Source organism: Schistocerca nitens, chromosome 2 (assembly GCF_023898315.1).
Source record: "Schistocerca nitens isolate TAMUIC-IGC-003100 chromosome 2, iqSchNite1.1, whole genome shotgun sequence".
In the NCBI taxonomy this organism is placed as follows: domain Eukaryota; kingdom Metazoa; phylum Arthropoda; class Insecta; order Orthoptera; family Acrididae; genus Schistocerca; species Schistocerca nitens.
In genome coordinates this window covers 1,101,986,696-1,102,008,943 of record NC_064615.1, presented here as the reverse complement: position 1 = coordinate 1,102,008,943, position 22,248 = coordinate 1,101,986,696, and the positions used below count along the sequence as shown (strand labels likewise).

At 43.1% G+C, this 22,248-nt stretch overlaps 1 protein-coding gene across 1 annotated transcript in view; it reads right to left on the bottom strand.

Moving 5' to 3' along the window:
• Positions 1-20,403, bottom strand: part of LOC126235572 (odorant receptor 83a-like) — a 170,094-nt gene extending 149,691 nt beyond the window's left edge. The window contains exons 1-2 of the mRNA XM_049944290.1: positions 20,353-20,403; positions 4,001-4,267 (exon numbers count right to left, since the gene is read on the bottom strand). Of these exons, the coding sequence (XP_049800247.1) occupies positions 4,001-4,267; positions 20,353-20,403 (318 nt within the window). The remainder of the gene's footprint in view (positions 1-4,000; positions 4,268-20,352) is intronic.
• Between the last annotated feature and the right edge of the window lie 1,845 nt (positions 20,404-22,248).

Genomic DNA, 22,248 nt, shown 5'->3' with positions numbered 1-22,248 from the left:
TCCTGTATCATTCCTGTGACACTCTCTGCCACATTTCGCGATAATACAAAACGTGCTGCCTTTCTTTGAACTTTTTCGATGTACTCTGTCAGTCCTATCTGGTAAGGATCCCACACCGCGCAGCAATATTCTAAAAGAGGACGGACAAGCGAAGTGTAGACAGTCTCCTTAGTAGACCTGTTACATTTTCTAAGTGTCCTGCCAATAAAATGCAGTCTTTGGTTAGCCTTCCCCACAACATTTTCTGTGTGTTTCTTTCAATTTAAGTTCGAAATTTAATTACAATTTCGTAATTGTAATACCTAGGTATTTAGTTGAATTTACGGCTTTTAGATTAGACTGATTCATCGTGTAATCGAAGTTTGAGTCCCTTTTAGTACTCATGTGGATGACCTCACTCTTTTCGTTATTTAGGGTGAACTGCCACTTTTCGCACAATTCAGATATTTTTTCTAAATCGTTTTTCAGTTTCTTTTGATCTTGTGATTATTAGTCGATAAACGACAGCGTAATCTGCAAACAACCGAAGACGGCTGCTCAGATTGTCTCCCAAATCGTTTATTTAGATAAGGAACAGCAAAGGGCCTATAACACTACCTTGGATAACGCCAGAAATCACTTCTGTTTTACTCGATGACTTCCCGTCAATTACTACGAACTGTGATCTCTCTGACAGGAAATCACAAATCCAGTCACATAACTGAGACTATCTTCCATGATCACTCAATTTCACTACGAGCCGCTTGTGTGGTACAGTGTCAAAAGCTTTCCGGAAAGCCAGAAATACGGAATCGATCTGAAATCCCTTGTCAATAGCACTCAACACTTTGTGTGAATAAAGAGCTAGTTGTATTTCACAGGAACGATGTTTTCTAAACCCATGTTGACTGTGTGTCAATAGACCGTTTTCTTCGAGGTAATTCATAATGTTGGAACACAGTATATGTTCTTAAATCCTTCTGCATATCGACATTAACGATATGGGCCTGTAATTTAGTGGATTAGTGAAGTAGAAGAGACATGTTTCATAGTATCGAAGATGAAGAAGTGCTTATAACTCTTAAGGTATGCATTTTAGAGCTCATGTTTGCCAGATATTTTTTTCTTGTTTTATGTAAGGAGCACCCTATAGCTTGTCGGTGTTTTCTTGGAGCGCTCTGTATAAACCCACGAGTTCACCCAGTCGTCAACACTATGTTGCTGTTCATGCAAATGTTTTGTTTGACTGATTGTTGATCACAGTGCGTCAGCGTCTTCATTTCATCAGGTATTGAGTTTGAAGTGGTATTTGAAATAGAGAATGCGTTGCACTGTAGGAGCGTTCAGCTGACTCAGACAGAGGCAGTTGCGCAATAGACCATCGCACATCGAGAGCTAATTAAGCAATGAGTACAAAGTAGACCAAATGAACATCGACATTTTCTCCAGAAGCAGCAACATCAACAGCAGTAGTAGCATCACCGTAGTATTCGTCTTAGCACTGTGTTTGATGACACAGCACTGAAACTGTTGTAAGGAGTTGTGACGCATTGTGTACTGTTAAAGAAAACAGCGTGTCACAAACATTTAGTAGCTACACGATATGATATCCGTTGCTGCTGGACGAATATATCATGTAAGGGGAAGTGTGAAAAATGTGTTCCGTAATATTGTGAGAAAGTGTAATGTAACATCTGCTCTTCGTGGGTCCCGAGGTGGACAATTTCATAGCTGCACACAGCAAGGCTTCGCACATGTTGAATTTAAAGTACACAGAAAGCAGTTACACTGCAAAGCAACAGCAGGAAGGATCAGAGATATCAAAGCCAAATTGATTTGAGAGATAACACGTTGTACAAAAATTACATGATTGAAACTATAGCCCCATGTGAAGTGAGGAAGATGATGAAGTCAGTATTGAGTGTTGCGGCCGTTGATGGCTATGACTACTGCTACATGCTTCGGCATTGAATCAAAGAGGCTCTGGATGTGTTGTTAGCGTACATCAGTCCATGCTGCTACCAAATATTGCCAGAATGAATCTGTTGTGACAGCAGATGGTGTATCCCAGGCCAGTCATTCCGCAATCATCGACCAGACGTTATCGATAAGTCAGAGATCGGGAGCACAGGGAGGCCAAGGATGCAAGACAATCCGATGGGCGACGAAGAAGTCTTGAACATTACACTCCACATGTAGTCAGTCATGCATTACAGTGTTTTATTGTGGCTGTTGGCGAGCTCTGAAGGTATGAGAGGACAACAGGCTCGAACACTTCAGAGGTGTAATGCTGGTTGGCAATGTACATTAGGGAGGTGCACGAGTAGAATCCAATACCGTTACCACACTAAACCATAATACTGGGTGCAGGACCAGTATGGCGATGCATAAGACAACGATTAAACAGTCTCTCACCGAGGTGTCTCCAGATTCTTATCCAACCATCGCGGTGGTGCAGGCAGAACAGGAATTCGTCGGTGAAAACAATGTCGTTCCATTCAGTTGTCCATGTCCGTTGTTCATCGCACCATTGCCGGCGCAAACGCCTGTGGCGTTGATTCAGTGGTAAACTCAGCAATGGACGCCTTGCGGACAGTCCATTCTGCTACAAAGGACGTCGACAGGTACGTGTAGACATGGCTTGTTGCGCAACACACCGAATTCGTTGTGATTTAGTCCGTGATGTGATGGAGCAGTCCATCACTGCCACTTGCACAGCATGCCTTCCATCACATATAGTGGTGTAACGAGGTGGGTGCAACTGGTTCCGTTGGCCCTTCGTTCCCTCCTACATCCAGCAATTACATATCCTCATCACAGTTGCTTGGTTCCATCCGACACGATAATCGATTTCTCCGAAGGATAATTCGCAATCCCTATAGAAAGCTATGCTTTCTCAGTCGGACTCCGAAACGTGCTCGAAAGACCCTGTCTTCTTTGAGGCATACTGAAGGTGCTTACGTTAAAGAGCCTCACGAAAGACCAATTGCAGTAGGCGCAGACTGCCTTCGTTTGGCCCTTTAGATAGCACTTGCAGGTGGCGCTACTGGTGCATGTGATGAGCGCCTGTGCTGAAATACTGACCATGAGCATCTCTCGTCACCACAGACGCATGCTGAAAATTTCACCTGATTTCGATGATTCCTTCGAGTTGCATTTTGGGTGGTCAGCAGTGTGTTTGACAAATATTCACATCTACATTTATACTCCGCAAGCCACCCAACGGTGTGTGGCGGAGGGCACTTTACGTCCCACTGTCATTACCTCCCTTTCCTGTTCCACTCGCGTATGGTTCGCGGGAAGAACGACTGCCGGAAAGCCTCCATGCGCGCTCGAATCTCTGTAATTTTACATTCGTGATCTCCTCGGAAGGAATAAGTAGGGGGAAGCAATATATTCGATACCTCATCCAGAAACGCACCCTCTCTTAACCTGGTCAGCAAGCTACACCGCGATGCAGAGCGCTTCTCTTGAAGAGTCTGCCACTCGAGTTTGCTTAACATCTCCGTAACGCTATCACGCTTACCAAATAACCCTGTGACGAAACGCGCCGCTCTTCTTTGGATCTTCTCTATCTCCTCCGTCAACCCGATCTGGTACGGATCCCACACTGATGAGCAATACTCAAGTATAGGCCAAACGAGTGTTTTGTAAGCCACCTCCTTTGTTGATGGACTACATTTTCTAAGGACTCTCCCAATGGATCTCAACCTGGCACCCGCCTTACCAACAATTAATTTTATATGATCATTCCACTTCAAATGATTCCGTATGCATACTCCCAGATATTTTACAGAAGTAACTGCTACAAGTGTTCGTTCCGCTATCATACTGTCTTGCGGCAAACGGTTTTGATGGAACAGAAAGAACAATGAGCTTGTATTAAAAGTCCATGCCCCAGGATTCGAACAGGGTACTTACAAAGAGAGGACCACCACATAAATGTGCATCAGGATATAAAGTCGCTAGTATTTTGACTGGGATTGCAGTAAAACTAATCAGTAAACAAATTTTTACTCACCAAAACGATGTAGGCACTGAGTATAAGGCAGGAGCACTGGTAAACGTAGACAGCATAGTAGACGAGAGGAGAGTCGATGCTGAAGGGGAAGAGCGCAGGCGCGAGCAGCTCACGGCCCTCCGCCATCAGGGGGTAGGCAGCCCATAAGAACAGTGCAGCTGGCGCGCTCAGTGCGAACGCAGCCAGTAGTAGCCGCGACAGCAGTAGCCGTGACCGCATGGGTCCCAGGCCACGTAGTGGGGACTGCGCCACAAACCACTCCCCCACCTGCACGGTAAGAGGCACGGCGTTACGGTCAGGGGAGTGGGGCAGGACCGCGCTCCATCCCCTTACCAAAGGCGTAGCAGCAACCCCGACAGCATCAGATGCAACTACGTGGGCCCACTGTAAAATGGGGACTACACGAGAAAATACTAATCCATTTGTACGTGACTCAGCCACAGGGGATTGGGGCAGGCCAACACATTTACTGAGGACATAGCAGCCACTGTGACAGCAGCAGCCATAGCCACATGGAGCCTGCGCCACACATCAGGGTTCGTGCCACAAACCACTCCCCTACCCGCATAAAACCCAGTGTTAGCAAAGCAGGGCAAGCTAACACGCCATCCCACTCTAATGATGGCTTGTAACGCCGAAAATGCATATCCTCCTATTTCCATCTATTGTACTATAAAGTTTTTCATTATTTTATTACCTGAAGATATGATATTGTAATTGTTTTCATATATATATATATATATATATATATATATATATATATATATATATATATATAGGGAGTCACACCTAGTGATACGTGGCTGGCGACCACGGGGCCCCGAGCAGGACATATGGAATGAAAATTAACATAAATAAAACAAAAGTATTGGCAATAGGAGGAAATAAGGAAATAAAAATTGTGCTGAATGGAGAAACACTAGAACAGGTGCAAAATTTTAAGTATCTTGGAAGCAGGATAGACACTGACTGGAAGTGCACCACAGAAATTAAAACAAGGATAGCAATGGCAAAAGACGCGTTTTATAAGAAAAGGAGAATCTTCTGCAGCGGTCTGGACAGAGAACTCAGAAAGAGACTATAAAATGTCTTGTATGGAGTGTTCTTCTATATGGCGCTGAAACATGGACTATGAGGAAAAAAGACAGAGAAAGGCTGGAGGCTTTTGAGATCTGGACATGGCAGAAGATGGAAAGAATAAGTTGGATGGACAGAGTAAAAAATGAAGAGGTACTGAGAAGAGTGGGAGAGAAGACAGTTACTACATGTAATAAAGAGAAGAAAAAGAAATTGGATTGGGCATATATTAAGAAAGAATGACGGACTGAAAAAAAAAACAGTTTTAGAAGGTTATGTAGAAGGGAAAAGGAAGCGAGGAAGGAAGAGATTCCAGATACTGGATGACACGATGGACGGAACAACATACAGCAGCCTTAAGAAGGAAGCAATGGATCGCAGAAAATGGAGAGGCAAAGGACCTGCTAATATAGCACATAACTGATGATTATATATATATATATATATATATATATATATATATATATGTTTTGTAAATATTATTTGTATTTTTACGCTGGGTCTTGTCTAGGGAAAACTATGCTATCGAACGACTACATCGATAGGTCGTGTGGAGAACCAAAGTGTTTAGAATCTTTGGTAGTGTTAACTCTGCCGCGTGGAGCGCGGGCAGAGCGGAATCTGGCTGGAGTAGAGCGGTGGAGCAGGTGTGTTGAGTGACGCTCCCGCGAGTTGCCGCGCTTTCGGGATTTGGCAGCATGTAATTGCGCTCGACTTGCTATGATAGTTTCTGACACGGTGTCGCGGACGGGAAGCATTACCTAGCGTACATCAAGAGCCCGTTTCGCCTGGTGACCGTGTCGAGAAGAAGGCACGCCAACATCCAGCTTCTGCAACAGCGACGGCCGACAATGAGTGACTGTCGCCACCTCCTCGATCGACGACTCCAAACCTTCAATCAACCAACAAGGAAGACTGGAAGCACGTTATGTTTTAGAACTGTATGGCAGACCTCAGCTTTTCAAACTGTTCAATTTGTCTCACAAAATTACAGCAACGTAGCATGAACCTTTGTTGCTCATTGTCCCAATTGCATTACCAAGCAAGGTCCCTTCCTTTCCGGAATGAACCTAAGTGTCGTTGAAATTCAAACGCCAGCATTAAAGTAATATCATTCCATTTCAATGCTTTAATTTCAAAGTTCAGTTAAAGTATTCATAACTGGCTACAATATTTAGATTACACAAGCACAAATTAAGAGTGCGAGTTTTGTTACCACATTTTAGCTTACCTGAGACTGCAGCTCAGCTTGATACGTACTACATTTTACTATTGTTAATTGTTCAGAATCATTTAATTCAAGTTCAAAGCAAAATCTCTTATTTCTAAATTGCGTAGATTTAAGTAGCTTTTGAAATGATTGTTGAGGTAGCCCAAGACTAAGCTTATTTTATTGAATTTCGTAGTGCTTCAGAAACAAAGTTCACTATTAATTTCAGTCACTAAATTAACTTTCAATTTTCCGGTTTTATTAATTCTTTTCCTAAATTAAGTCAGAGTGTAGCGAAATTTATTACTTCTGACAAACATTCAATTTTCACGCAACACGTGTCAACCTTCAGTTGCCACGCTTTTAGTGCTAATTATATGTACATTAATCGTTCATTTTCAGTTATTATAGTAATTCTCCATAGGACTGGCGACCGTAATTTTTCCCAAATCTCAAATATCTCATTAACGCCAATTAATTGTTAACGTAACGACCGCACATTTACTTTCTTTATTAATTTTATCCTTTTCTGAAAAATAATTTCCACCAATTTCATTTGCATTTTTCCTTTCATTTAGATGTAACCCTTTCCTCCCTCTTTACCGACAAATTAACTTCGGTGACGATTGTTTCTCCCAAATTTCCATTAGGTGCACGCGGTTCAATTTTTCACTGTCATTAAGGTCGATAAGTGAGGGGGAGGTTACAGGCTTGACAACACAATCCATGACTACGTGAGGCTCTGGCTGTGCAGCAAGGACTGCACCACGAAACACACTCTGATCTGCACAGACTTCACTGTCAGGGTGCAGGGCAGGTGAACAACCCATCCCAGCTACCCAAGGTCTAGCAGCAGCTCCAAAGGCGGGATCTGCGACCTAATAGGGTCCGAGGCATGCAGTGGGGACTGCACCATGAACCAGTCACCTACCTGCACCGGGCTGACTGCAGAATCCATGACTGTACAGAGCCCAGGCCACGCAGTGGGGACTGTACAATGAACCACTCAGCCACCTGCAAAAGGCTGAGCAATGGGGAAGTGGGGCATGCACTTCATAAACTGTCTAGCAGGAGTTATGATATGCTACAGCTGTAACCACATAGGACACAAGCTGATAAGTGGAACCTCACTATGACCACTCCAACATCTGCACATAGATCAGTGTGAAGGGTACAGTGTGGGCCAGCTACAATTTGCAGCTGGAAGAGTTGCAGCCAGAACCACACTGGCAACCACACCATGAACCACTCCTTGATCTGTATGCAGCTCAACATTTATCAATGGCCTGGCAGCAGCTATGACAGCTGCAGTCACAAATATATTAAGTGGTGCAATGCAGTGGGAACTGCAACCTAAATCATTCACTATGCCTCTCCCAATCTTGAACTTTTGAAAATTCAACATTTAGATCTTTATACATACTTCGCAATCCAAAAGTTAGTACTTCTTTGAGTGTAGTTTGTACCAATATTTGCGATTTTTCTTTTCTAAATCATTCTAGTATTGAACCAGATAAAAAATGGCAGCCAGTATGCTTAGTTAGACATTTATATCTCTCTTATTTTATTTTCAGGATCACGATGCGAGATATACAATGAAGGCAGTAGAGATTGTGGAAACGCTCTTTCTGCAGTGAGAACACAACGGAATTTGGTCTACCACAACAGTATCCGTTTTATAAATGCTAGCTCATAGATGAAGGCAAAGGGGATCTGAGAATTACAGGGGACCACACACAGACACACACACACACACACACACACACACACACACACACACACACACACACACACAGAGACACACACAGACAGACACACAGACACACACACAGACAGACACACACACAGACACACACACAGACACACACACAGACACACACAGACACACACACACACAGACAGACACACACACACACACACACAGACACACACACACACACAGACACACACACACACAGACACACACACACACACACAGACACACACACACACACACACAGACACACACACACAGACACACAGACACACAGACACACACACACACACAGACACACACAGACACACACACACACACACACACACACACATTCTGACTCTCACCCTCACTCTCTCTTTGTCACTCACTCACTCATGCTTGAAAGTGCAGAAATGTAACATTGCTTTTAAATAGCTTGTCGCCCTGAAGAGGACTATGTAGGAACTTATAAGAATTGAGCAGAATGAGTACCCAGTAAGGAAAGCAATAACGAGACAAGTTCCTCTCGCTTGGGAAATCTGCTTTCATGATGCCGCAGCTTTTTATGAACATCCATCAGTGGTGACCGAGGTGATCTGAGAGCGACTGGGCAACTGCTTTCTGACAACGGGGAACTCACTGACTTATAGTTCCATCATTCAAATTCATGTGTTGAGCACGTATTTCACTGTCCAGTTCTGGCTGCGAACTCAAGTGGACGTGATCTACAGGTCGCACCCTCGACTGTCACCATACGCAAGTGAAGGACAAACAGCTCCCACCTTGGCAAGACACAGCTACGTGCACTATCTGATTAAAAGTGTCTGACAATATTAATGGACATTAATATGGGATGTGTGCATCCTCCGCTTTTATGATGCCTTGAAATCTGTTGGGGACATTTTCAGTGAGGTATCCGTATGTCTGTGGGTGAATGGCAGACCATTCTCTATGAGGAGCGGAAACCAGAGAAGGTAAATTGTTGGATACTGGACTCTGGGGAGCAGTCGAGGTTCTAACCCATCCCAAAGGAGCCGCATTGGGTTCAGTTCGTGTCTCTCGGTAGGCAAATCGATTTCAAGGCTGTTATTATCCACAAACCACTGCCTCCTAAACTCTGCTTTATGATAAAAGGCATTGACATGCTTTTACACGCAGTCATCGTCACCGAACTGTTCCTCTACTGCACACGGCACACACTGCTGTAAAACGTACTCACACCCTTCCACATTTAAGGTTTTCTAAAATGCAATAAGGGTCTCACACCTCCATCATTAAAAAGTCCACTATATCGTAACATCACTTCCTTTGTACTTCAGTGTTGGCACTGTACGTGATAACTTGTAGCCTTCCAGGCTTAAGAGGAGCTGTCCTTCCGCTTACTTCACGCGATTCATTTCAATCATCCATAATGCTCGACAGTCCCAGTCTGTCAGTACTGGGCTCTGTTTGGTTGTGGCTGTTCCTTCTCGTTTCCACTACACAGTTACACATCACTAGCAGTCGACTTGCGCGGCTTTAGAAGGGTCGAAATGCCCATGATGAGTTTAATTCTCAGATTACATCGAATGACTAATCCACATTCGAAATCACTGAACTTTCCTGACCGGTCTATTCCCCTGACATTGCTTATCTACTGGCAGTACAATATACGCTGGTTCAAAAAGAATAGGGCAAAGAGAAACTGTTTATGTGACTATTCATATTAATTTAGTTCAGAGATACACGTATAGCCTGAAAGGTCCGCTCTGACAGATGCTATGGACATTCACAGGTGTACAGTATGGGCCCTATTTGCGACACAGCAGATGTCCAACCAAGCATTCAGTTTTCTGTATTAAATTAATTTTGTCCACAGCACGTTGTGATGGGAGTGCTGATGAAGAAGGTAGATATTGAAGTAACTTGCTGTTCTTGCTGTGGTATTCCAGAAATTGTAATGAAAATATTGTCGGCAGTTGTGTAAATATTGCCTAAATAAGTGTGTATCGGTACGCACAGCAGTCGGCGTGCCACCTCTGGCTGAATGTCCTACACATATGTAAGGTTAAAGATTAAGGATGTCAAGATGCATATCAACACTCCCTGCTACGACATGGTGTAAGTATTGACGCTGATGGTGTTGAGTATGGAAAGAAGCAGATACACTTTCCATTAGAACGTTCCAAACGTGGTACTAGCAGTAATAGACAGCCCGTGTGGCTGACTAGTGGGACTAGGATATCATGTAGAACAAAGCAAGAGTTATTCAAGATGTTAGAAGTAATCACAATCAAGCTGCAGTAGCCCATTACAAATAGTATTGTAAGGTGCTGAAAAATGTTGTTAGAAAGGCAAAGAGTATGTGGTATTCAAATAGAATAACTAATTCACAGGATAAAATTAAAAGCATATGATCAGTTGTGAAGGAAGTGTCTGGTCAGCAGCACAAGGTCGACGATATAAAGTCAGTTCGCAGTAAAAATATTTCTGTTACTGATAAATCAGATATATGTACAGTATTTAACAATCATATTCTGAGCATTGCTGGTAAATAAAAATAAAACTTTAGTTTCTATAGGGAATCATATAACTTTCTTGGCAAATGCCTTTCTGAGATTGATGTCTGAAATACTCCTCTATAATACATACAAGAGGGAGATTGAGTCAATAATTAAACCATTGAAGACTCATGGTTATGATGGAGTGCCTAGCAGAATATTGAACTACTGTGCTGCACATGTTAGCCCTGTATTTATCCGTATTTGTAATTTTTCCTTTAGAAATGGTCAGTTTCCTCGGCGATTAAAGTACTCAGTAGTAAAGCCGCTTTATAAAAAGGGAGAAAGGAATAATGTAGATAATTTGAGACCTATTTCTATTCCATCATTGTTTGCTCATGTTATTGAAAAGGCTATGTATATAAGGATAACTGATCATTTTATATCACACGATTTGGTATCAAATTTACAGTTCGGCTTTAGTAGTCATTTAACAACTGAAAATGCTATATTCTCTTTTCTCTGTGAGGTACTGGATGGGTTAAACAATAGGTTTCGAACGATAGGCATATTTTTTTATTTAACTAAGGCATTTGATTGTGTTGACCACAAAATATTGCTCCAGAAGTAGGAACGTTATGGAATATGGGGCGTAGCTCACAACTGGTTCACCTCTTACTTTAGCAACAGACAGCAAAAGGTCATTATTCACAATGTTGAGAACGGCTGTGATGTGGAGTGTGAGTGGGGTACAGTCAAGTAGGGGGTGCTCCAGGGATCAGTGTTGGGGCCACCCCTGTTCCTGATTTATATAAATGATATGCTGTCTGGTATTAAGGGTAACTCTAAAATGTTTGTGTTTGCTGATGACACTAGCTTGATAGTAAAGAATGTTGTGTGCAACATTGGCTCGGTTTCAAATATTGCAGTTCATGACTTAAGTTCATGACTCGTAGAAAATAAACGAACGCTAAATCACAGTAAGACTCAATTTTTACAGTTTCTAACACACAATTCAACAAAACCTGATGTTTTAATTTCACAGAATGGGCATATGATTAGTGAAACTGAACAGTTCAGATTTCTAGGTGTTCTGATAGGTAGTAAGCTGTCGTGGAAAGCCCACTTTCAGGGTTTTGTTCAAAGAGTTAATGCTGCCATTTTTACTACTCGAACAATATCTGAAGTGAATGATCGTTCGACACGAAAAATAGTCTACTTTGGCTATTTTAATTCCTTATTTCGTATGGTATTATATTTCGGGTTAACTCTTCCCATTCTAAAAGCAGACTTTTGGCTCAGAAACGGGCGGTTTGGGCAATAAGTGGTGTAAGTTCACGAATCTCTTGTCGACCCCTGTTCGCGAGTCTGGGTATTTTGACATTGGCCTCTCAATATGTATATTCCTTACTGTCATTTCTTGTTAACAATATTAGCTTATTCCCAAGAATAAGCAGCTTTCATGCAGTTAATACACCGCAGAAATCCAACCTGCATTTGGATCGGACTTCCTTAACTCTTGTGCAGAAAGGTGTGCAGTATACTGCTGCATCCATTTTCAATATTCTACTACTCGAATTCAAAAATCTTAGCAGTAATTCTCGCGCTTTCATATCGAAACTGAAGAGTTTCCTCATCGGTTACTCCTTCTATTCTGTCGAGAAGTTCCTTGAAAAATTAAGCTAATTCTTGTTATATTGTTGATTGCGTTTACTTAAACTTAGGAACTGACTTTTTACGGGTTCATAAACATTTATTTTTATCTGTTATTACTTTTATGTTGTAATTTCATGTACTGACACGTTCCATGACCTTGAAGATTTGCTCCTCAATTTTGTCCTTCGGAACTTGACGTGTAAATAAATAAAATAGTAATGCGTGTAGGCGAGATGAAGTCGTTGCAGCAGGAGTTACTTGATGTGAAAATAATGCTATTCAACCAAACCTACTGTCTGAACACTAGTGGGTCTAAACTTGTCTGTATCAGTGTGACATCGAATAGGAAGTTCTACCCTATGATAGAATTCAATAACCGTCGATTTAGTGACATCAAAATACTATTTCCCATGGATGAATGGCGTCGACTTTACCATGTGCCAGTGCAAAAAAGGAAATTTACGGTAAGGTCTTATGGGACCAAACTGCTGAGGTCATCGGTCCCTAAGCCTGCACACTACTTAACCTAACTTAAACCAACTTACGCTATGGAAAACACACACACCCATGCCCGAGGGAGGACTCGAACCTCCGTCGGGGGGAGCCGCACGGACCGTGACAAGGCGCCTCAGGCCGCGCGGCGTGCCAGCACAAATTTTGGTCTTATTGGATGGAAAAGTTTTCTTTCTATTGTTGGTAATGGGTGAATATACACTGTACGTAGGGGATTTCTCTGGTGCGGTTACAACATTTAACAACAGAGAGCAGACTTTTGAGAGTTTAGTGAATGCTAGCTATGCAACACAGCATGAGCTTAAGTGTCGACAAAGTTAGCAGTCATATTTGTACCAGTTCTATGAATCATTGTTGAGCAACCTACTAGAGCTAACTCGCCAAACTCTCCGGCCGTCGGAAGAAACCATAGCTCAACGATATGAAGTATGGTGTTCGTTGACGAATGTGGAAAAGTATGATTCAACTTTACCAGTTGTGGGCACAGAACTACAATCTTACTTAAGTTAGTTTACATACGCAGCCACATGTAAGAGTTTATTAAACCCCTGCATTCGAATGTAAACGAACAGTTACCACCACGACCAAGTGAACGAAACGACCACACCACAAGGGATTTGTAAAGTGTGACAGGTCCTGCAATGAAGCTGGAAACCTGAAAAACAAGAAAAATGGATCATTACTTCTCGATATTACAAGTGCTTTGGTTCTTGAGTCTTCGGGCTGTGTGATGGCTAATCTTGTTCTAACATTGTTAACACATTCTGAGGGAATCCTCTTTGAGCATGCATGTATTTTTCCTAAAACACGTTTCAGCTAAAATATCAGGTGTTGCATGAGATTTTGCATGGCATTCAAGGAGTAACATACCAAAAATTCAGCGAAAGCAGTGTTATTCCACCTCCTCAAAAAATAAAGCCAAGCACAGTATTCATGTTTGACGACATTGCTGTGGAAAATCATGATGAGATCCGCAGATGTTTCTGCTTTGGTTGCTATATGCAAGTCAATATATTTTATTTTAGCCAGATATATTCAAGGACTCCGATGCAGCTGGACTGGAATAATGTGAACCTTATAATCGCTTTCAAACTGAACGACCTGAATTTAAAGCATATTTACCAAGCAAATGTGGAAACTCTCACATCAGTCAATAAAATCGTTGGGATATGTAGGACTGCTGGAATAATTCCAGCAGGCTTTCTGGTGATAGATAAAATTAGGAAATTAAATGACGGCCGATATAGACGAAACTTCAGTGAGATTCTGCGTAAAAGGCAGCGTATTAAAACGTAACTGTATCAATATAATGTAGACCATGTACAAGTCTGCACATGTGTTGCACATTAGTTCAAAGGGCGCAAAGCGCATGATCTATTTGACAGAATAATCGAGGCAATCAACGCTAAATTAATGGAACTGGAAAATCTTATCGAGATGGGAGCTATAAATGTTGAGGTATTGAATGACAGAATAAAGCAGTGTAAACTATATGTCAATGAGAAAAGTGAAGAAATCAAAGCGAAACTGACATATATGCATGGATATACAGAATGATAATTATTGAACTGTATGAAATAAAATCGTCGTAACGTCTGAACGGTTTGCAGTAGGACGTTCAAAGTGCACGGTTGGCCGCAGGGCATGATGGGAATTAGTACGCGCATGGTATGATTTGGTTTAGCGACGAAATCCACTTTCATTTGGGTGGGTTCGTCAATGAGCAAAATTGGCGCATTTGGGGGACTGAGAATCCGCATTTCGCGATCGAGAAGTCTCTTCACCCTCAACAGGTAACTGTGTGGTGTGCAGTGTCCAGTCACGAAATAATCGGTGCAATATTCTTCGATGGCACAGTGACTACCGAGCGGTACGTGAAGATTCTGGAGGACGATTTCATCCACATTATCAAAAGTGACTCTGATTTCGACAAGATGTGGTTCACACAAGTCGGAGCTCGACCCCATCTTAGCAGGAGAGTGTCTGATGTCATGGAGGAGCACTTTGGGGATCGCATTCTGGCTCTTTGGTAACGAGAGGCCACTGGTATGGGCCTCGATTGGCCTTTTCTCCGGATCTGAACGCATGCGACTCCTTTTTGTGGGGCTATATTAAGGACAAGGTGTAGAGCAAGAAGCCCATAAGCATTCCTGAGCTGAAAACAGCCATTCTGGAGGTCATCGACAGCGTCGATGTTCACATACTTCTGCGGGCCATGCAGAATTTCGCTATTTATTTGCACCACTTCATCGCCAATGATGGCAGGCATATCGAACGTGTCATAAGCTAAATTCAAATATCTGCAGTGACGTTTAGATGTTAAATAAAATGTGTGCACGCCGTAGTTTGTAACTCATTTACGTTTTTTTCATATAGTTCAATAATTGTCACCCTGTATCAAGGCCATAGTTAAGGCACTTGACTCCCTCCATCACCAGTGGTCTCAGAATCTATATAAGATGTAAACCTCAAAAATGGTTCAGTATAGAGCAGCATGTAGTCGAAAAAGACTAAAGTTATTGAGGCTCAGAAGGCTACTTGACAGAAGTTACGATTGTTAAAGTTAGGGCAGTTGCTCTTGGAAACGTTTAAGAAAGTAACAGATAATCTGAAAGGGATCTGCCACACCATGGTTGAAGGCAGAATAGAAGGAGGAGGAGGAGGAGGATCAGGAGGAGGAGAAGATGAGGGACTGAATGCTATTACTGCCTTCTTTAATCGTTACAGTAACGCTGAGTTAGAACATACGGTATCAGCAGGACGAAACCATATATGCTACGTAAGCACCCAATACATTTAACTGAGAATGCAATATTAGTTGGGTATAAGGAATTTGAAAGAACGCACAGTTTATTAGAGTTAATATTCTTAAAAATATCGAACATTAAAAATTATACCCCAACAGATATAATAGTATGTAGTTAAATATTATGCATGACCAACGCACATAGGACCAAAAAATGACGAATGAAAGGCTCAAAGAGTGACATATAGAAAAATATAATTAAACTAGCTGTAGCAGCTGCACATAGCGCAGATAAAGGGCTTGAAGTTCAGCATAAACAACTGAACAATTTACCTCTAGAGTACATATTACGATGACCCGAATGAAATCGTAGCTAGATTATATTTCCAGCACCAGTTGCCGCAGGGAATATTGTCATACAACTAAAACATTATAAGTAATATACACTCCTGGAAATTGAAATAAGAACACCGTGAATTCATTTTCCCAGGAAGGGGAAACTTTATTGACACATTCCTGGGGTCAGATACATCACATGATCACACTGACAGAACCACAGGCACATAGACACAGGCAACAGAGCATGCACAATGTCGGCACTAGTACAGTGTATATCCACCTTTCGCAGCAATGCAGGCTGCTATTCTCCCATGGAGACGATCGTAGAGATGCTGGATGTAGTCCTGTGGAACGGCTTGCCATGCCATTTCCACCTGGCGCCTCAGTTGGACCAGCGTTCATGCTGGACGTGCAGACCGCGTGAGACGACGCTTCATCCAGTCCCAAACATGCTCAATGGGGGACAGATCCGGAGATCTTGCTGGGCAGGGTAGTTGACTTACACCTTCTAGAGCACGTTGGGTGGCACGGGATACATGCGGACGTGCATTGTCCTGTTGGAACAGCAAGTTCCCTTGCCGGTCTAGGAATGGTAGAACGATGGGTTCGATGACGGTTTGGATGTACCGTGCACTATTCAGTGTCCCCTCGACGATCACCAGTGGTGTACGGCCAGTGTAGGAGATCGCTCCCCACACCATGATGCCGGGTGTTGGCCCTGTGTGCCTCGGTCGTATGCAGTCCTGATTGTGGCGCTCACCTGCACGGCGCCAAACACGCATACGACCATCATTGGCACCAAGGCAGAAGCGACTCTCATCGCTGAAGACGACACGTCTCCATTCGTCCCTCCATTCACGCCTGTCGCGACACCACTGGAGGCGGGCTGCACGATGTTGGGGCGTGAGCGGAAGACGGCCTAACGGTGTGCAGGACCGTAGCCCAGCTTCATGGAGACGGTTGCGAATGGTCCTCGCCGATACCCCAGGAGCAACAGTGTCCCTAATTTGCTGGGAAGTGGCGGTGCGGTCCCCTACGGCAATGCGTAGGATCCTACGGTCTTGGCGTGCATCCGTGCGTCGCTGCGGTCCGGTCCCAGGTCGACGGGCATGTGCACCTTCCGCCGACCACTGGCGACAACATCGATGTACTGTGGAGACCTCACGCCCCACGTGTTGAGCAATTCGGCGGTACGTCCACCCAGCCTCCCGCATGCCCACTATACGCCCTCGCTCAATTTCCGTCAGCTGCACATACGGTTCACTTCCACGCTGTCGCGGCATACTACCAGTGTTAAAGACTGCGATGGAGCTCCGTATGCCACGGCAAACTGGCTGACACTGACGGCGGCGGTGCACAAATGCTGCGCATCTAGCGCTATTCGACGGCCAACACCGCGGTTCCTGGTGTGTCCGCTGTGCCGTGCGTGTGATCATTGCTTGTACAGCCCTCTCGCAGTGTCCGGAGCAAGTATGGTGGGTCTGACACACCGGTGTCAATGTGTTCTTTTTTCCATTTCCAGGAGTGTATGAGCTTCGAGAAAGACGCATCATCGACTAATTATGTTCATGAGCTTTACAAGCCTGCAAGCAGAAAATTTCTGCCATGACCTGTGATAGTAGAACAATTGGATGATTTATGGCAGGCTGATCTCACATTCGAATAACAGTTTCAAATACATTCTAATGGTCTCAGATACATACAGCAAATTCGCTTGGACTCTGCCTTTGAAATAAAAAGTGGGGAAGGAAGTTTCAGAGATTTTTGAAGTACTGTTGCAAACTCAAATGCATCAGTGCCTCGAAAACCTTCGGACCAACCATCAGGGTGAATTTTACAATAGGGTTTTCAAAGCAGTAATGGAAGATTTGGGGTAAATATCTACTCAACATTCTTCCATTTGGAAGCTGATATTGTCGAATGGGTGTACTTGATGATCAAATACCAGATGTGGAAGCAATTTAATCTTCAAGAGACGTGCAAATTGCTAAACATCCTAAAATGGTTCAAATGGCTCTGAGCACTATGGGACTCAACTGCTGAGGTCATTAGTCCCCTAGAACTTAGAACTAGTTAAACCTAACTAACCTAAGGACATCACAAATATCCATGCCCGAGGCAGGATTCGAACCTGCGACCGTAGCGGTCTTGCGGTTCCAGACTGCAGCGCCTTTAACCGCACGGCCACTTCGGCCGGCGCTAAACATCCTACCACAACTCATTGTTAAGTATGATCACACTATTTACCATAAATTAAGAACAGACCTTTTGATGACCATGATAATGGACTTTTCAAACACAGTATACAACCGTATTAAGATGGTGGATCCACGCCAGCAGAAGTTTCAACAAAGGTGATTTGGTATGTAGCTACCGAATTGATCAACAACGACATGTGCGACATGTACAGTTGCAAGGTGGAGCACACAGACCTGATAAGATACACCTTAAAAGACAATGATGGTGAAGATATTGCAGGGATTTTCTACACAAAGGAGTTACAGAAAAGCTCTGAACCGAGTGCATTTCTAGTAGAGGAGGCCATAAAACGTCAAGGAAACAAGCTATTAATGAAATAGTCACAACACTCTCAGTGTGCTGTGGAAGCCGTGCCACTGGCCGTAACATTCCGCCTTGCACGTAGTGCATTCATCTTTCCTTTTTTAAGAAAGAATGTAAGAACTTAATCAGGTTGAAATGGCCCACACCGGAAACGTTGGATCATATCTACACTCAAGGTTCTGCATCAACATCTGATGACAATGCTCTATAAAACAGAGAATGGTTCGTAGATGGATCGACACTCAAAATGTTAATGGGTTTATTTAAAGACAGCAATCATACTGCAATGAACGCGAAGCAAGATTTTATTCTAGATCGAAATGCTACAGATACATTCTAGGAGAAATTGAAGAAGGGCGTAAAACTGTGCTGGATACATTGATATCGAAAACACCGCAGCTATCGCTATCAGACGAAGAAAATTTGAAACTTTTATGCGTTCTGAATTCTGGAGTGCATCTGTCCTTAACTTTCAGTTCATGGGACTTGTTTGTATATACGATCCTTCCGCAGTCTTCTCGCCAAGCATGGACTCTTAAGACTTGTATCCAGCTAGAAATCCCTCGCTTTATTATTCTGGCGCAGCGACCATGCAGGAAGGGGAGTCTTGAAAGGGACTCAAGCATATTTGACAACGGTAAACTAACCAGTGCTTGAGTTTACCTGAACTTCCAGTTTTTCCGTACAATAATTTACAGCTCATCTGTATCTTATGGACTATTGTATGACATGTATGCAAGATTTAATAACCATATTGCGAGATTGGTGGTTTCAGATGAACGTTTTTTCCCGCACGAGGTTAAGTTACTATCACACATAGTGGTGACAGACTGTTCAAAGTAACATGAGGCAGTGAAGACTGGAACTGTGGACGTACGTATTGAATTCGAATCATCCGAAAACTTCATTGCAAGCACTGCAGCATACGCTATCTCAGAAAATACCCTCTGTTAACAGGAATTGTACAATGTGTAGTATAAATGTAGAGGCATTGCACAAGATACATCACAATATACAACGATGCCTCGAAGAACAAAGATTGTTGCAGTCACACAAAGGTTTTACGATGACTGTGGGCGATCTGTGATTAGAGATGTAGCATTACTTTCATTCTCCGACCCAAGACAACTACTAACGAGGTATTCCACAATTGTTGCTTCACTCAGACCGTTTAGCTCAGTGCAATCTGCTCAAACTCGAAAAACGGTGGTGTGTTTGACACGATTTTACCACGCAAATCACTGGGACGATGAAGAGATGCACGTTCTGGTATGGTGTCGTCGCTCCAAGCTTCTGGACATAGTCAGCATAGTATACTTAAGGCCAAGAGAAGATTTCCTGGTTTCAAAAAATTTATAAATGTGCGTCTGTCTGTAATCTGGATACAGAAAGATGTCCTGCCCTCAAGAAGTTGTAGCAGAAAATGTTCTACTATTATTGGAAATTTGTGGTAAGGACTATGGGACCAAACTGCTGAGGTCATCGGTCCCTAGGCTTACGCACTACATAATGTATCTTAAACTAAATTATGCTAAGGACTACACTCACTCCCATGCCTGAGGGAGGACTCGAACCTCCGACAGGGTCAGCCGCGCGAACCGTGACAAGGCGCCCTAGACCGCAGGGCTACCCCGCGCGGTAACTATTATTGAATTGGCTTACTAATAAATACAAGTAAATTATTTCTTTTTTTAAAATCTTTGTATTTATTTATTCATTTAATATGTATGTAATTTAAGCTTTCCATTGCAATCTTTGTAAAAAAAGAAGTGCTAGGGGCCTGGGTGAGCACACGCATCGTTAGGCAGCCGAAATTGTACCAATGGGCATTGCCAGGACGCAGCAGGAACAGGCAGGCAACATCACGTTGGTTAGATTATGCTGACTCAGCTGGAAGATTATTGCAGTACCACGTTCGCACTCGTTTTAACACTTGCAAAAGTGTTGGATTACAGGTACCATGAATGTATACATCGTATCAGTCAATAGTTCACGATTTGACATACGTACATGTGTGAACTGCATATGACTCACAAAAAGCGCGTGGTACAGGTAGATGAGTGCTGCACGTGCAGTGAAAATCATGAGCGTCAGCTCTGCCTAGATTTACATGAACTCAGATGTCTGGCTACCTCTGTACATGTGCACATGAATCCAGTAACCAACCCACTTGTATATAAATAATTGGCGCTGAACAGTTCCTCTTCCTTCCAGTCTGATCAGCCATGATGCGTTCTGCACAAGATGATGACAAAGGCGCCGGTAAGTGCACTTATTTGTCGGATGCTGAAAACGTGGTTCCAAGCACATTGTCAATACTTCTTAACGATGAGACAATCACATTTCTCGTGAATGATTTGCTGATGGCGAACATAAGAATTTCTTTCTGTATATGCATGTAATTTTTTTCATGTCTGTATGTAATGCTTACGTGTTCCTTTGTTGCTTTGTTTTCGCTATGAGTGGACACACTGATATCACAACTAGCGTCTACGACACCCTTCCCCACACAGAATTCACGGGGTTTCGGTCAGATCATGGATTACCACATACATGCCATTGAAAGTGAGCCAGCGCCATTTTCCACTCACAGATCGTGGGGCTTCGATCGTATTATGGATGAGGTACCACAAGTAATGACGCCATTTTCTTCTAGTCACAGCTCGTGGGGGATGACACGACATTGAGAGGCAGATACTTGAGTAATAGCATTACTTCTTCTTCGAGCAGTAGCAATAATAATACTAATAATAATCTTTTTATACCTACATACAGATCTTTTTTCTAGATAAAGTTGATACTGTTGTTAAAGAGAAGTAGAAACCGAGCTAAACCGAAAAAATATTAGGATATACCACACTTATTATTATGATTAATAATCAGTATGAGTGGTTGAAAGCACTAATTATTGGCGAACCTCAACATATGCACCAGAAATTAATTATTATGTGTGGATGTACATGTGTTTTGCTTGTGTCTGTGTGTGATACTAATTATTTTCACTTCTTCTGTTACAGGAAGAGTATTAGAAGCTTCTGGAAGTGGGCTCACAACACTGCTGCCAGACCTTTCATTGATCTGGTCATCGGCATCCTCTTCACGTCAGCCTAGTGGTAGCAGAGCACTATGATCAATGTGTGTGACATCTCATCTGTGGCCATGAGCCGGCCAGAGTGGCCGAGCGGTTCTAGGCGCTTCAGTCTGGAACCGGGCGACCGCTACGGTCGCAGGTTCGAATCCTGCCTCGGGCATGGATGTGTGTGATGTCCTTAGGTTAGTTAGGTTTAAGCAGTTCTAAGTTCTAGGGGACTGATGACCTCAGCAGTTGTCCCATAGTGGTCAGAGCCATTTGAACCATGTTTGTGGCCATCAGGCTACAACATCCAGCCTAATGATAGCAGTGCTATCGATGACATTGCCGTCATCATGTAGTGGGTCCAGCAGTAGTAGCCCCACAGACTGCTTAGTTGCTAGTGCTTTCACAGATATGATCTTACATTCGCGCATTGATGCTGTCAATGAATTTCTAGATCTGCCTAACTTCCTTCCTTTCTGTCAAGTAGTGTTGGAAAGGGAGTTCTCTGTGATCTTTCGCCCGCCCCTAAGGAAGGCAGCAATGATGTTGCAGGGATAAGCATCGTTTTTTGTTGGAAGGATGGTAAGATATTGCAGGGCATGTCAATTGCAGAGCGGTATGGAACTTTTAGCAAAAGTGCGATACTGAAACGATTCTCCAGTATGAAGGCAAGAGGCTCTGGTAAGGCTCTCAGTTGCATGCTCCACCTTGATGTGCACGCATACCTTTTCGATCCAGTTAACAGAGGTCCAGCTCAACCCTCTTCCAGATGATATGTCCGCTAAAATGGTATGCATTAAGTCCAGAATCTAGATGAGGGGTATGAATACAGCTTCATTTGGTCCGTTCTGGCT